This window comes from Lissotriton helveticus, chromosome 1_1, assembly GCF_964261635.1.
Source record: "Lissotriton helveticus chromosome 1_1, aLisHel1.1, whole genome shotgun sequence".
Lineage (NCBI taxonomy): Eukaryota > Metazoa > Chordata > Amphibia > Caudata > Salamandridae > Lissotriton > Lissotriton helveticus.
The window spans coordinates 344737961-344755511 of record NC_136057.1 but is presented as its reverse complement, the minus strand read 5'-3'; the positions used below and the strand labels follow the sequence as shown (position 1 = coordinate 344755511).

The following is a 17551-nucleotide window of genomic DNA, read 5'->3' as shown; positions in this document are numbered from 1 at the left end:
AACTAATACTACTAGACAACGGTAATAGGATTGGGTGGTTGAGCAACGTGAGGCAGTTGGTGGTGCAATTGGGCTTGAGGGATGTGTGGGCGAGTCAAATGCCACCCCCCAAACTGGTGATCAAGAAGTTATACTGGGACTGGGTTCAGGCAGAGGCAACACGCAGTGGGGCTGGGGGTCTACTTACTGAACGGTTTCTAGAGTTCAAATGGTCTAGAAAGTTGGAACCCTTCCTCGACCTCATAGCTAAGCCTCTGGACAGAGCCCTCTATTTAAAACTCAGGTATGGGACCCTCCCGGTGCATGAGTTCACCGCGAGGTGGTCTAACGCTGGCGGTCCTCCACGCCCCTGCCCCGGATGCGCTGCTCCAAAGGAGTCTGTGGCGCACTTACTCTTTGCCTGCCCCGCTTATAGAGTTGCCAGGAAGGTATGGCTGAAACCAGTATGTATGGGGTTGGGTCTGAGGTGCCACAGAATGGCCTTACGAGTACTTACTACCGACCCTACATCCTCTGCCATGGTATGCGGGGTGGCTAAATATTTGAGTAGTGCATGGCTGACCCGTACTAGGAGAATGAAGCTATATTCCATCTTACCAAATTGCTAGCAGGCCCTATTGGCAGGCCGTTATGATGATGACTGGATGGATTTGAAGTCGTTTTTACTATTATGTAATAATGTACTGATGAGTGATGCTGACTAGGGTCCATAAAAATCACCCATGTACTGTATAATGTGTAGGTTTTAACATTTTAAATATGGAATTTTATCGCAAATAGATTTTATTAATGTTTACTGTGTTAAAATGTATTATTTTATGGTGAGAATTTTTACCGAATAAAGATTATACAAAAAAAAATAAAAAATACCCACTCATTTTTCTATACATTCGCTCATTAACATATATATATAAAAAGCTTCATATTTGTGTCACCACGGTCTTTATACCGCATTTCTAACACTGCAACTATGTATTACTGCACATTCATATATTTCCCAAAAAAGCATCTACATATAATATACATAACCTAGTTCATCCAGACTGCATTTGGAATTAATTCAGTTGCAACATCAAGAAATCTTATTCATTCAGTGGCTACAGAAGTTTGATGTTTCCTTTTGAAGATAATACAGTTTTAATCATCCAATTCCTTTTTGTTTTCAGGGTCTTGTACCATTCTACCAAGAGTATTTCAGCGTGAAATGTCTTCATCAGGACCCCCGCAATTTTTTAGACCCCAATCAAAATACAGGTGACCTGCATAGATATAATACAGAACCTACTGTGCCAAACAAAGCAAAAAACAAAACGAAATAATTATTAAAAAGTGAATTTAAAATGGCAAAACAAAACACCTAAAATGATCCTCCACCAATGGGGTGAAACCGTATCCCATACATGGATTACCTTAATATTAAGGTAGAACACTGAAAGCACATAGATCCACAGTGAAAAGCGACTAGTGTTCCCCACCAAAAGAACCCAACACCAGAAGTGATTGATTACTTTCTAAAGGAGATGCAAATTTTGATATCTAAAAACCAAAACAGATTATGTGCAGTCATTGAATTATGTAAAATACGTAAGAAAAGACATCTATATCACCCCCTACCTTGTCCCCTCTTGCCTCTGTTTTTACCTCTGTGTAACCAGCAGTCGAAGCGCATTTAAAAAGTATGAGAACTGTGAGGCTGCACTCAAATGAAGCGGGTGAGTTGAGCATGTGGGCGGTTCAAAGGTGTGGCTAAAAAAAAAATGTTCTGTAACATTTTTGGGTATTTTACCTTCAGGTAACTACATATAAAAAATGCACAGCTTAAATTAAGATTAACTGAAAATTAAGTTAATCAGTGAGAAATGCACTTTCATACATTATGCAACCTCAGTTAGTGCACTGCAGATGTCTGTGTCTGTAACAAGAGGGCCACTCGTTAGTGCTGTGGAGAATAGTGACTTGTGTATGTTTAGTGCAACAAGTTCTCAGTCTGTGACATAAAGCATTGTGAATGTGTAAGTAATTATTTAATACTTGCATTACAAACGTAGAAGACATGTTGTTATAAAATGCGCATAAAGGTTTAAGATAAAAAAGGGCTTCTAAATATAGATTTTATTAGTACACAGACTGCGTAGTGCAATTATTTTTATAACTGCTCTTTAAAAGCACACACTTCACAGCTCGGTTGGTAACTCCTTTGCCATACCACTCAAAATGAATACATATATATCATCATGAAACTATTGTTGGAGAATGAAAGAGACAACACAACCTCTGTTGGCAATACAGTATAGTTTATCAGAACACTGCCTAGAGGTCAGCTAGCTCAGTGGAAACTGAACACAAACTACAACATAAGAGACAGTGCCTTATATAGAATCAAAACAGCAATATGTCATACATTTCATTAGCATGTTAAACCAAGCTCTTGCTCAAGCACATCGTTATGTCTTTGATTTCCAGCAAGAAGCAATAGTTTCTGCAAAAACATCTACCCCCACATTATAGAATCCGACTCAAGTGCACTTTTATTGATACATTATCACGCACCCTGCACTGCTGTTATCCTTGACTGTCTTATGCTTTGAATCCTAGCAATGCTCTCCTCTCTACTCGTCTACTGTTCTGCAATGCCTGACCACCTGCTCATCGTGTTCCTGTGTGTCTACTTACATCTACATATTTCTCAGAGTGCTCAATCAATGTTTCACTGTTATCCTTGCAAAGTATTTGCAACTCGAGACATGCATTCTAAATGTGCCCGAGACATTGGGAGCATTTCATTGTATCTCTCTATTGAGCCCGATTTAGTTAGAGCTTCATGGTTTGGCTTACTGTGCTCGTGAAGCGGCCGTGAAAAAAGTCACTTTTTGTTCTTTAAATGCCTGATCCTGACGCTTCCTGATTATGACTCCTGTTCCAGAGCAAAGAATACCCGTCTGCAAGTATTCAATTATGGAAATATTAGATCAGTCACGACGTATGTCACAAAGCAATTTGACTGGTCAACAGACTTTATTTCCCAAAAAACACCCACACAGCCTCGGGGAGCGGACAACCGCAAAAACAGCTGCCTAGCTTTTACTAAGCTTTCTCTTTTGTGCGTTTGGGTACAGGGAACTACAACCGACGAACCTATGAGTCCTTGTTTGACTTTCCAGCGCCATCAAGGAGCACACAATATTCTCAAAAGTGCAAATAGTTTGCGCTGCAGAAGATATGATGCCATATTATGCAGCCACAGGAAATTGTCTCCAGGCATGATTGAAAAGAGGATGATTTTTAAAGAAAACCAGGGGTGTATCACTCATTGGTGCAGCAGGTACCGTGGCACGGGTGCCCGAAGGATTGGGTGGCCTATTCAAATCTGAATATCATTATTTTTTTCAATTCAAACAGCGACTAGGAGGTCCATTCCTTCCTTGTTTTTTGTTTTTATTTAAGTGGTCTTTCCCCTCAGGAGTATCTTTTGTAAGACACATGAGGCAGCCTGCAGAAGGCTTCGAATTTCTCAAAAAACATTCTGCAAAACCATCAAATTACTGAAAAACTCAGGATCACTTGGAGGTTCTGAACGAGTGATGACCGGTGACTGACTCCGTTTTTTGAAGACATACTATGTCTCACTGAGCAGCCCCTCCCTGGTGAGATTGAGCTACAAGAGACAGGGGGACGCCTTCTGTGTCCTATAGCTGTTCTTGTATTAGGAGCGTTGCGCTTCACTCCTATGCTAAAGGTGGGTGATATCTGTGCTGTCAGCGGTGAAAAGTCCTCGGTAAAAATAATGTTTGGGAACTCCTGCAGGCTTTTGCATTTTGCTGGATGTTTGAGTGTATGCAATGAGATCCAGAGAAGGCTAGTCTTGACCCAAGTGGATTGCCTTTTAGTTTTAAGGGTAATCTTGTGGTAACGGATATGCTTTGCTTGGTCTCTACTGTCAGTTATGTAGGATGTAATAGATCCTGAAAGCAATTTGGTCCATTGCATATTCACACACAAGTTTCCTTTACATTTTTGTACAAATGGTAAATACTGTCATTCTTTTGAGTGTTGGGATGCTGTGCAACAACTGTTTTCAGCCTCAGAGAGTCAGCTTGATTTAGCAATTGCAGGGGACTACATATAATTATTGGGCAGTACACAAAGGCAACAAACATGAAAGAAACGTGGTAAGGCAATTGAGAAACTCCCAACCGGGCATTTGAAACCCATGGAAACAATGTGGAAACTGAAGACTTTTTTTTGTTACATTTCTGTAGTGGGAATAGTAGAGATGGGCAAGCACCCAAATTGACAGGGAAAGGCTCTGGCCTAGATCTTAAAGCCGGTGCGCGAGCCGAGCCCTAACATTTTTTGCTATTTTAATCATACACCAAACATCACGTAAGATATGATAAACTCTCTAAAAAAATCTGAAAAGTTTATTCTTCACCATGTGTGAAACTTTGACATTAATACCTCAGCAATACACTGAGAAGTTCTTTATTAAAAGTGATAGTTTTAAAACATGAACTTTTAGTGAACTAAGAGGCAAGAAAATGGTCATGTAAACCCTGTACATGGGCCAGATTGTTATAGAGAAACATTATAGTCTATAAAATAAACCACAATAGGTTTTTGTACAATTGCTATTCTGAAGTCACATATTTGAAAGTGCCTTCATATGCAATAATGAAGAAAAGAGTTTTGTTGTAATAAAATATTTGCCTAAGATCAAACAATTTAGTTGGGGAAACCGCAATTTATCCAGGTTTTTCGGGTGTGACTTGTACAAATCAGCCAGCAAGAGGGTATCTATTTGCCTTTCCTTATGTTAAAACTTTGGGCCTGATTACGATGTCAACGGACCACCACCGATGGCCCGACAATTAGGCCATCGGTCCAACCACCGCATTACAATGTAGACTGTCGTATCGCCGAGGTTAGGGGAAAAGACCATGCCTTCATCAGGATCACCGGATCCAGACGGGGCAGTGGTCGGAATCATAGTTCCGACAACAGGCGGTGCCTGCTTAGGCACCGCCGTCAGGATTATGATGTCCCTTCTACCGCCATAATAAGGCTGTCAAAAATGGAATTTAGGGTCCCAAAACAGAGCCCATGTCCCCCGAATGTAAGTGCCCCTCACCGTGCTCTTTAACACTGCAGCTTGTGCTGCGTGTCCATCACAAGCCACAGAGTGCATTTCCTGACCTCCGTGCTGGTGGTCTCATCGTTTTCGGTGGTCGGACCGCTGACTGCTTGTCAGATGGTTTCCTTACCGCTGTGATAGCGGTCGGCAGTCCAACCACCCGGTATCGTAACGATGCTTTATTTTTACCTTGTGTCCTTTTCTTCAGTTTTTTTATATAGCGCAAACTCTACCCAAATGAATTGGAGAGCTTCACATGAGCACCAGTAAATCACATAGGGTCACCATTCATTGTTTATAGCATTGGGGAGATTAAGTGATATGCCCAAAATCAAATTAGTTTGAGCTGGCATCAGGACTCAAATATGATTCTCTGGTTCCAAAGTTCACAGCTCTGGCCGAAACGCCACATCCAGGGTACAGGGAAGGACGCAGGAGGAAGTCACATGAAAGCTTGGCTTATTATGGGGTCGAAGTTCCGACAGGACCTCGAGCTGAGCCAGAGCCATCCTTTAGGCTCGAGCCTAACTCGAGCTTTCAGTGGTTCGCCCATCTCTAGGGATTAGTGCTGCGCAAGCAGTGTGAGAATATGACTCTGGCCTTAAGGCCAAACGCATAATATATTATTTGTACTTACTGTATTTTGTTTCAGTGTTCCTAAAGTTACAAACCAAAGTGTGTTTTACCCCAGAATTACTTTGTTCCCTAATCTCGATCTGCCCCACTACTCCTTGTCTTTGCTCTATACCACATAATGTCTTGTGTCTCCCATTTGTGTCCTTCAGAAACACACAACTGCTTGACTCTTTGTCATGCTGTTGAAGTACTTGCACTTATAACCCAGTCCTATTCGCATCAATCAAGGCTAGTATTTTATATGAAAGTAGAGGTTTTACTGCTAGTGTTAAGTTCTTGCATTTTAATGAGGACCTTCAAACTCAGACAGGGGCATAGCTACCTTTGGTGCAGTAGGTACAGTGCACCAGGGCCCAGAGCTCTAAGGGGTCCATTGAACCGTAATGACTGCTGTACTTTTTCTCCCGCAACAACAGTCAAAGGGTACATTTTCCTTTGCTTGCATGAGGGCCTGTGCCTTCCAAGCTACGCTACTGAATCAAGAAGACTTTATTATATAGAGGCACTGTCCCAAAGTATGCAAGGGTGTTCCAAATCAGTCATGAGTATTAATCTCTGATGTATAGGCATCGTGTGAGAATCTTGTAAAAAGGTTGGGTCAATACAGGGTACACTTTGCCATAAATAGTTCTGGTCTGCCAAGACACCCAGGGGCACCCAAAAACGGAGAATGAATGTAAATGGTTGCACCACAGTAGTTCTGGTGGACTGTAGGCTTAAAATAGAGTGTAACACCAGTGCTAATCACCACCTAAGGTATGTGCCACAGATCTGAAGCGTCCAGTTATATGGTGTATGGGTGGTAATGGACTTTCACATAGGCGTATCGTATTGGCTTTACCAGTGCTAGTTGTGTTTCCTGTCCATCTCTAAGAAGTAGTTCTCTGGGGTCATTAGTAAGCAAAAAAGTGGACCAATTTATTTTTCTATTGATGTGTTGGAGCGCCTTACATTTTTTACGGCCTGAGGATGTAATAAAAAAGGCCATAACACGTATTCTAGGAAGCATGTCTATAAAAGTGGTAGAGTCAAGGAGGCGGGTAAAGTGAATTAATGCTAGATAAAGTTGAATTTTCCTCAGAGTTGCTCCTGAATTGAGGTCCTGAAAAAGTCTACGATTATTTTATTAAACTATTATTATAAACAGACTGAAAGTATCTGGCAATTCTCTAAGCAGGCAGTACGGCTAAAATGATGTTGTTCGACAAAGACAGATCTGCTGCTTCGTTAAAGGATGCAACATGATGTGCTCTGTGGAGTCTGGTGTTGCTGTTGAGTCTGGCAGTGCTGTTGAGTCTGGCAGTGCTGTTGATTCCGGCAGTTCTGTTGAGTCTGGCAGTGCTGTTGAATCTGGGAGTTTTGTACAGTCTGGAAGTTTATGTAAAGATTTGTGGATAGCTCTGATAATTCTTGGAGTATTCTATTATGTATTCCGGGTATATCTGAAGCTTCTCGAAGATGACAAAGATGGACGGGTCAGGATCCTTGTCTACGCAGCTATCATAGAAGGTGCCCTGTGTATAGGGCCTTTGAGGGGGGCGAGTGTAGCTGGATTTTCCCCTTACAAAGTCGCCCACCAGCACACGTGCCAGAAACATCGACTTGCTGCTTGAGTTGGAGTCACAATAATCATCGGAATAGGATGCATCTCTGGCAAAATAACTCCCTAAAAAAATGGAAAAAATAAAAGCATCAGCAACGATCATCACGAATTCACCCCAATAAGAACACCCTAGAGAAATACTAGTGTAATAAAGCAAGAAGTCGACTTCTCAACTGAAGCATATTAATTAGGGACCATTAATTCATTTTATCACAGTGTAAAGTATAATCAGATTTCACATGCAATCTTTTAAAATGCCTGTGTCAAAAAAGTTAAGCAAACAATTCAAAATATTTATATATCACATTGCAACTATAATCCCCTAGGCTATTTGGTACATATTGTGGAGTTCAGTACAGGTCAGAGAGTGCAGCGATATCTTCTCAAATTGGAAGATCAGATGGCACTTCTGTCTGGCTTTGAGAGTTGAAGGTCAAATGGACATGTAGTAAAGAAAGGTACGCGGTAATAGGTTCTAAGTTTTATTCAAACACAGCCCTACAGGGAGTAGCTTCAGTTAGGCTCAGGTGGAATAATCACAGTTGGGAACAGGGGGAGAGGAGAGGAGGCATTAGAATGTTGGGAGAGCCTATGGGAGGGGGTATACACAAAGGATGCTCTCGCGCTGGAGAGTCAAGGCAATTACTGTCACGCGCTGGCAGAAGCGCGTGACAATGGATGTTTAACAATTATTCACAAACAAAGTCATTAAAAATTTGGGTCTGTTGATAATTCTACCAAACCTTCCTATGGGACAGTGATGGTCTGATGTGACCTCAGTGTCTGAATGGGGATCGCTATTTTTCCTACCATACCTGCCCCTAAGGTGCTGACTGTCACATGCATCATCGGAGTCAGAATGTGAATCAACCTCGCCACTCCGATCAAGCTCAGGAGCGCGCAAGTTGATATCCTCAAACTGGGCCGATGAGCGACACTCTGTGTAGTCAGTGGTGAATGGTGGAGTGTGATTTAGTACATCTTCACTAGTGGAACACCCTCTATTGCTACTTGGCATGTGGGCGTCAACATTATCACCGTAATCCACCCACAGATCTTTACCTGAACTGTTGGACTGGCACAAGCCTGAATCATCTCTGGTGGTGATGGAGCAAGATTTCGCATATTACGCGACTTGCTTGAACTCAAGAACCTCGAATAATTTATAACTCTGTAACTCAACCTGTCCGTTTGACTAATTTCCCTTTATTTTGACATTTGGGGTGTCCTAGCGACGCTTGCCTATGTGTTTACTAACTCAATAACCCTTGTTCCTAAAAATGGCCGCTGCTTGGCGAGTTTTCTTCTGCGCATGCGTTAGTCACACTCACGTGACGTGACGTACTTGCAGTTCTGGTGGGAAACTGTGCGCCTGCGCACTATTTTCTAAAATGGCTGTCTGTGTATTCACATGGTGAAGCTTGCGCGGATGTTTTCATGTTGCTGTCTGTTTGCACTAATCATTCACGCAATAGTATATTATAAAGTAAGGGGTATAGAGTATCTGTTCATGGTATACAGTGAATTCATTTATTTCTTTGTTTTAATTTGTTTTCGCTTACTTTTCATGTACCGCGATATTGGGGGTCCGAGGGATACGTGAGCCATCTTGAAAGTCTCTACTGCGCATGTCACCCTGGCAGAGAGAAGGCAACCTTGAACAGTGGAACTCAGCCAGCTGGCAGCCACAGTCAAAATGCTCCTGAGAACGCGACCTGCGACCCAGCAGGATGGAGTTGAACTGTACCTAAATTGTAACATTTGTTATTTTTCCATTGTATTCCGTAAAATGTCTCATGAGAACCCCAAAATCACTAGGCGGTCCCAGAGCATGCAAATTTAGGCTTGTAGCGTTCGGATATGATTGGTGTGTTGACCTATCCTACTTGGGGACCAATCGAAATTGGGGATTCTGACACTTGCAACATTTGGGGGGTGGTACACTTACCCGAAAACAGTATAACTAGCCTAGGTTTAGCTAAAGAAATTGTCCGACTTGTCCGAATAGCTGACCTGTCATTGACCCAACGCACTCAATAGGTGACTGATACAGAGGTGCTGCGGAGCACTCTGTCCGGATTATACCATAGACTTTGGAGGTTTTACTAAACCTTAAGTACTGGCGGAGCACTTTGCTGGGAATTCGCTAACCCAATCGGGGTTCTGACTGATAACTGCAGAGAGGGTGGAGCGCAGGCGTTGCTTCCAAACTGCGGGTGCTGGTCGTTTTCTTGGTGGTCCTGTCCTTATCCTAATCTGGTTTTCCTGTCCTGCCCTGGGGGTGTCCATTCTGCACCTGCTGTCCCATTGATGACTGTCCTTCCTTGGGTTATTTCCTATCCTTGACTGATCCGTGGCCAGGGTTGGTCTTCACACCATTCTAGGTAAATATATAGTGCTGAGAACTCTATACTGCACCTTCTATTTTTCTGTCTTTGCTTTAATAAAGACATACTTTTGCGCATAATTGATTTTCCATGCTTTTGCAAAAGCTACTGAATGAAAGCTCAAACCCAAATTTTTATCTTACCCTTGAAGTATATCCCAGTAGCAAACCCTAGTACGTGCTTAAGTTGCCCATTTATAATTATCTATTCCTGAATTCCATTTCTGAAATCTGCTTTGCATGTTCTCTGTTTTCACCTCACATTAGATTCATAAATGGTTGCCCTGATATTTTTCTTATATGGTTATGTGCTTTTCGTTATCTTGATTATTGATTGCCTTTTGGTTATGAATTGTATGCTTTCCGAAACTGAATTTTAGATAAAACCTTTAAAACTTCCTGAGTTTGTGGTCATTTATGAATTACAAAGAGAGTATAAAAGTTGGCATCGTATTTTGCCTGCCTTTCTTTTACAGCTAGCTCCCTGATCCGTTGTGGTCATAGGTACCCGTAAAGGTGGATTGGTAAGTCGGGTACACTAGAAACAAATAGGAAAGGAATCAGGGTTACTGGTAGTAGAGTGTAAGGTCACCTGATTAAAGTACATGGTGAATTAAATTTTATGGGCCCAAAACGTATATAGTAAATTTGTTGGTCGCGTGACCTGCGCGCTCTATCAGTAATTTTCTGGTAGCAGAGGAAATGGTTAGGAACTAGTTAAAGTTAGGTAGGACTAGTTAAGATAAACTAGGTAGGTCGGATGCTGCTATAAAATTTTGCTGCTAAATAATTTTGGTACTGTGGAATTGATCAACCACGTGAAATGTTTTTTTGCTTTGAAAAATTATGAAATGTTTTAAATAGTTTTTCTTATTGTTATATTGACAAATGTACTAATCCATTCGTTAGTAAATCGTTTAATGTTTGTCTGGAATCCCGGGGGAATTGAATAGCGAGTGGTGAAGAGAATCCACTGCGCTTTGAGGTCACTTACTTTAGGAAAATTGGTGCAGGTTAGGCAGAACTGGAAGCACTAATTAGGGTTTTCTGAATATATGCTTGAATAAATGATAGCAACAAGTTCGCTGGCAAAACTTCTATTGTGATATAACCTAGTAAGGGTCACACCGGAAGGAGTAGCAGGTTCGTCGGAGCTTGAGTGACGGCAAAGGGGTTCGCTGGTGAAACTTTAGACTTAGTATATATCCCGGAGAGAAGTGGATGAGTCAAAGAAGTAGCAGGTTCCCTAATGCTTGAATGAAGGGTAGGCAGAAGAGATCTATCCGTAGTGTGTGAAAAGTAAATGGAAGTAGTTTACTTGCAGTAAAACATAATCTTTCCTTTCTAGACACTCGAGTACAGTGGTGAATGTGTTTACGTTGTTAAATAACTAAAGCACTTGCACTTTAAAAGAGAAATCAAGTTTCCGTTACCTTGTAAAGGAGGGAGTCAGTTGCGAAGCTGCTCTGACGTCACTCTGTGCCGCGCTGGTATTGGTCGAAACAGCGGGTGTGTAGCGGAGCTGGAATTGTAAAGGAGGGGTGAGTGCCGAAGCGTGAGAACCTGTCTCGCAAAAAGGCAGCGCACCCATTGGTCGAGATTATTTGAAACCGTGCACTTGATTGGTCGCACGAAAATAAAAGACGCACTTGGATTGGAAGTGATTTTGTAAACAAAATCGCTTGCAGAAATCATATGTGGCACACGTATAGACCGAATACTAGACCTGATCCACGACATTTAGGGTTTGAAAACGATCAGTGGAAAGGGCATAACACCAGCATTATGTACGGAAATAAGAGAAAATTGTCCCTTGTAAACAAAGTGAAGAATTATCTCAAAAAGGACAAACCTATTAAAACTAGAGAAGGGGTTGTCATACCGCCACCTAATACTCCCGTCTCTTTCATGATGTTCGATAAAGGGTACCATTCATGTGTATGGTTGGAAAATTGGGCGGAATACACAAAGGATGACGGAATTTGGGCTTTTCCGTTAGAGGGTACATTTAATGGCAGGATTTTGTTTAATTTGAGAACCAGAATGAATGATTTACATCCCAGACCTAGATTAACCCAATACGAAGCATTAGAAGAATGGGAGATAGAGGCTTTTGAGAGAGACAAGCCCCGCATGGATAAAGGTTTGACCAAATGGTATCCGAAACAGAAACAAGAAACCCGAGATAAAAAGATGAAACAGTGGAGGCAGAGTATGATCGTGGAAGGACTGTTTCCAATGATGCCCATGGATGGTCCTGTGGGGGAAAAGAAACCAGAAAAGTGCAAACAGTGGGTGCCCCTTGGGGAGTCGGATGATGAGCTATTAGATGACATGTTTATGAAGAGTCCGCCCCCTTATAATGAAGGACCCAGATCCTCTAGTGTAGGGGACACTTCCCGAAGACCTCCTCCTCAGGAAGGGACTGGACCTGTAAATTTAGGAGATGGTTGTCAAATACCTCCCTATAACGAGGGTCTAGGACCCATAGGTGCGAGAGATATTTATCCAAGAATACCATTTAGTGGGGAGTCAAGATACTCAGGAGAAAGAGACTTCTGCCCCCTACCCTCCTATGAGGGTGAGGCAAGACCCTCAAATTCAGGGATTCCGTACTCAAGACCTCCGTATGAGGAAGAGCCAAGATCCTTAAGCACTAGAAGTTTGTTCCCAAAACCTAATTATGGTGAGGGACCAAGTGAGACACATCCAACTGCCCCAAGTTATGCTCCAACTTTGACCCCACAGGTATTGCATGACAAATCCCTAGACAGGTTATTGGAAGAAAAAGAGCGAGAGGCTCTAGCCAAACAATGGGCCGAGATAATTCAGAAAATCTCCCAGTTAAATACAAGTCCTGAAGCCTTGACTATCCCGGTAACTATTGGACCAGTGGTTCCATTGTATGGGGATAGACAAGGGAGTCCAAAAACTCCAGTTATTACCCCAGCTATAGTACAGCCGAGACAAGAGCCCTTAATCGTGGATGATCAGACAAGTGAATGTGAGTCTGAGGTTTCATTAATGGATTTGCCAATCAGGGATGCAGGAAAAAGGAGGCAGAAAAGACATAATCCTTTCAATACAAGAGAGATTCAAATGGAATCGACTTTGGGTACTAAGAGTGTCCCGTTAGTGACTCCTGAAGAGATTGAAAAATGGAGTCGAGAATTAGAAAGACAGACTCCTCAGTCGAAACCTTTAGACATATACAAAGTGAGAATAGAAATGGAAGAACTGATGGCAGTAAACGTAGGATTAGACAGATTAAATACCTATTCTGAAGAAGAGCTGCTGTTTATCGGCAAGAGTCTTACCCGGAATACCAGAGTGCTCCATGAAAAATTAACAGACACTGCAGCTAGTATGGGAATAGATATTCCAAAATCAAAGCCATTACAAAAACCCTATAGAGCTGATTTTTCAGACAAAGATCGGGAAAATATGAATGTGTCAGGGAAAAAAGCGCAGGTCAAAGAATTATTGACTGTGTTGCAAAAATGGGGAGACGTGGAAAAATGGAAAGCCAGATGGGCGAAGAAAAAGGATGAGGCTAGATCCAAACAGACGTCTTCCGAGTTCGTTCTAAAAGAAGCTGACAAGCCAGAGCAGTTATACCCTATGCGTGAAGTGCCAGGTGGAAAATATGTGCACGTTCCATGGTCCAGACAGGATATTGTGTCCTTTACCAATGACTTTCCAAAATTAAGAGAAAAGCCTGTGGACTGGTACAGGCAAGTGGAAAGGTTTGTAAAGGTGCAAAAATGCCTATGGAAAGACCTGGATGGGTTTTTTGACATAGTGGTTCCTGTGGATTTATGGACCGAATGTAAAGTTGCCATTGATTGGCCTAACAAAGAATATACAAGGGACCCTGTTACAGGTGCTCCCTCTGATGAGGTGATGAGAAAATATGACCAGGTCATGTTGCACCTAAAGAAAAAGGTGCCTGCAAAGGAAACTGATTGGACCAAGATAGACAGAACCGCGCAGGAAAGGGACGAGACTGTGCACTCTTTTTATGAAAGACTGTTACAGGTGTTTAAAACCTACAGTGGTATAGATAACATCGAGATGAAGGATATGACCCACTTCATTTACAGGTTTGTAAACGGTTTAAGACCCGAAATTTGCCAGTGGATTAAAGACAATAAAATTTATTGGCAGTCTAAGAAAATGGATGAGGTCTAGCGATACGCAAAGTATTGCGAAGACGAGATGGCTGATAAGCGAAAGGCTCTGAAGGAGAAAGTTATGTGGGCACAGGTAAAGTTGGCAGAAGAACAGGAAAAGCAACTGAATAAAATGAATACAAATTCCCAAAATCAAGGCTCTGGGGGTGGAGGTAAGCCCAAAGTAAAAATGAGCAGAGAAGAAGCTAAAAAGAAATTTCCTTGTCACCAGGGCGGAGAAATCGGGCACTGGAGAGACGAATGTCCATACTTACAGCATGGTAACCCCCAAAACCCTGATTTAACCCCACAGACGCAGAATGAAAAACCAAGAAAGAGCCAGCATCAGGTAAAGGCGAGTCAGTTGCCTCGTGCTCCTAAACCGAATTATACAGGGAAAACACCGCAGGGTGATGATATAGAAATCTGGGGAGGAAAGGAGGATAGAAATGCAGCAACTTCGCAATTTCTGTTGAATGATACTTTTCTCTGTGAAGATCAATACTGACGGGGCCTGAGAGGGGAGGACGAGGAGTGTGTACTTGGCGCCTCCTTGCCGGTAGACCAGTCAGGGCCATACATTGAAAGAAGGGTTGATGGAAATGATGTCACCTTCCTGTTGGACACTGGTGCTACCCGTTCTACTGTGAGAACAGCGGACGTTCCAAACCTACCCCTCTCGGGAGAAGCAATCCAAGTAGTGGGTGCGTCTAATCAATTGATTAGTACCCCAGTTACTGAGCCCATGGAGATCACTATAGGGAATTTCAAAGAAATGCATAGATTTGTAGTTTGTGATACCAGTCCAGTAAATTTACTGGGACGTGATTTGTTGTGCAAAATGAACTGCACCATCTTTTGCACACCAAAAGGCGTCGAAATTCAGACCCCAGACGAAGATGGCATATACAAATTAATGTTAATCAGACCTGACTCAGAAATTAAACAACTGACTATACAAGACTTACCCATAGAACTCCAAAAGACAGTGAAACCAGAAGTATGGGACTTTACTGGAAAGGATGTAGGTTTAATGGCAAATGTAGACCCAATCAAAATAGCTATGAAAGAAAATGCAGTATACCCCAATACCAAGCCATACAAAATGAGTGCCGAAGTGAGAGCAGGAGTTGCTATTGAAACAAAAAGATTGCTAGAAGCAAACATTATACAAGAAGTGATGAGTAGCCCATGTAACTCACCCATAATTGGAATCAAGAAACCTAGTGGCAAGTACAGGGTAGTGCAGGACCTGAGAAAAGTAAACAAAATTGTTGTCCCTTGCTGTCCTATTGTTCCGAACCCAGCAGTGATCCTATATCAGATCCCCTGGGATGCTGAGTGGTTCACTGTGATTGACTTGTGTCACGCATTCTTCTCGATCCCATTGCATCCAGATAGCAAATTTATTTTCTCATTTGCTTTCGACAGTCACGTGTTCGTTTGGAATCGCGTCCCTCAAGGGTATACTGAAAGTCCCTCTATCTTTAATCAGATCCTGAAAAAGTGCCTTGAATCTCTAGTCTTACCTGGAAAATCAGTTTTGGTACAATATATAGACGACCTCTTGGTGGCTTCTAAAAGTCAGAGAGATTGTGTTGTTGACACCATTGCCTTACTGAATCACCTAGGTGAAGGAGGACATAAAGTGTCACCTGACAAACTTCAGTTCTGTACCAAGTCAGAAATATCTGGGGCACCAGATAGAAAAAGGCATCAGAAAGGTCACTTCAGAGAGAGTCAGAATAATCCGGAACATGCAGTTACCCCGTACTCAGAAAGAAGTCAGAATGTTCCTCTGAGTTGTAGGTTACTGCAGGCAATGGATTGTGGGATTTGCAGTCCTAGCAAAGCCTTTGATAAAAATGACCAAGAAAAGAGGAAAGGACCCCGTGGAATGGGACGATGAAAGCTTGACAGCATTTACTAAATTACAAGAATGTCTGTGTACAGCCCCTGCTTTAGGGATGCCTGATTATTCTAAGGAGTTTGCACTGTTCTGTGACACACGAGATAATTGTGCACTGTCAGTCTTAACTCAGGAGCATTGTTTGATTAGACGTCCTGTGGCATATTTTTCTGCCACTTTGGATCCAGTGGCTGCTGGATTACCCGGATGTCTGAAAGCCGTAGCTGCAACTTGCACAAGTCTAGAACAGAGTGAATCCATTGTTATGGGACATCCTGTAACTGTGTATGTTCCACATGCAGTTGTAGTTTTACTGACCAGAACTAAGACCCAGTATCTCACCCCTAGTCGGCTGACTAAGTACGAGAGGATTCTTGTAGGTGCTGCAAATGTAGTCATTACTCGGTGCAACATTCTGAATCCAGCTACCCTGTTACCCGACTCAATGATTGCAGAAGCAAAGGGAGAGGTCGAGCATGATTGCATTGACCTGACAGAATTCAGTACTAAACCGCGCCCAGACATTAAGGAAGTGCCTTTGCCTGTGGAAGATGAAGAGCTGTTCGTGGATGGCTCATGTATGAGACACGAACTTGTAGGCCTAAGTGCTGCTTATGCTGTAGTCTCAGTAACACGCATTGAAGAAGCATCCTGTTTATTTGGAGTGAAGTCTGCACAAGTAGCCGAATTGATTGCATTAATAAGAGCCTGTAAAATTGGAAAAAATAAGAGAATAACAGTATATACTGACAGCCAATACTGTTATGGGGTTGTGCATGACTTCGGGAATTGTGGCTACAGAGGGAGTTTCTGACTTCTTCGGGTACTCCCATCAGAAATGGAAAAGTTGTACAAGATTTACTGGAGGCAATCCAATTACCAAAAGAATTGGCAGTGGTCAAATGTACTGCTCACAAATCTGGCACTGATCATGTGACATTAGGAAATCGATTTGCTGATGAAGTGGCCCAACATTGTGCCAAACATCGCATGTCTGTAAATATCAAATTGGGGGGACATGGAAACAGCTGCCAACTTATGGTGTTTGAGGATGTGCCTACCTGGGAAGAGTTGAGAGATTGGCAGCATGCTGTGCCATCGAAAGAAAAGGAAAAATGAAGGAAACTTGGTTGCCGACAGAGAAGTGAGGATGGTGTCATTGTGGGCCCAAATGGTATGCCTGTGTTGCCTAGACATCTGCTTGCCTCAATGGCCAGGTTGATACATGGAGATTCACACGTTGGTAGGGACGCCATGGTTCTGGTTTTCCAACAAACATGGTACAATCCGAAGTTCAGGAAAGTAGCAGAGTCACTCTGCCAGAGGTGCTTAACATCTCAGCGGTTTAATGCTGTGAAGAAAACAGTAGTCGAATTGGGAAAAATTGGAAAATCAGGTGGTCCCTTTGTACAGGTACAGATAGACTTCATCACGCTGCCTCGTTGTCAGGGAATGAGATACGTCCTTGTCATTGTCTGCCTGTTTTCAAAATGGGTGGAAGCCTACCCCGCTAAAAAGAATGACGCCATAACTGTAGCCAAATTGTTATGGCAGGAATTAATACCTAGGTTCGGGGTACCAGTCACAATTGAATCAGATAGAGGGGGGCATTTCCAGAATGAAGTGATCGATCAGCTCTGTAAAGCATTCAAGATCACACAAAAGCTGCACTGTGCATATCGTCCAGAGGCTTCTGGAGTGGTGGAGCAAATAA

The 17551-nt window shown here is 42.5% G+C and overlaps 1 protein-coding gene across 1 annotated transcript in view; it reads right to left on the bottom strand.

The window, feature by feature from the left end:
* Positions 1–2275: 2275 nt before the first annotated feature.
* Positions 2276–17551, bottom strand: part of LOC144807650 (protein mono-ADP-ribosyltransferase PARP12-like) — a 748495-nt gene continuing 733219 nt past the window's right edge. Inside the window, exon 11 of the mRNA XM_078673273.1 lies at positions 2276–7433. Within this exon, the coding sequence (XP_078529399.1) occupies positions 7144–7433 (290 nt within the window). The 3' untranslated portion in view covers positions 2276–7143. The remainder of the gene's footprint in view (positions 7434–17551) is intronic.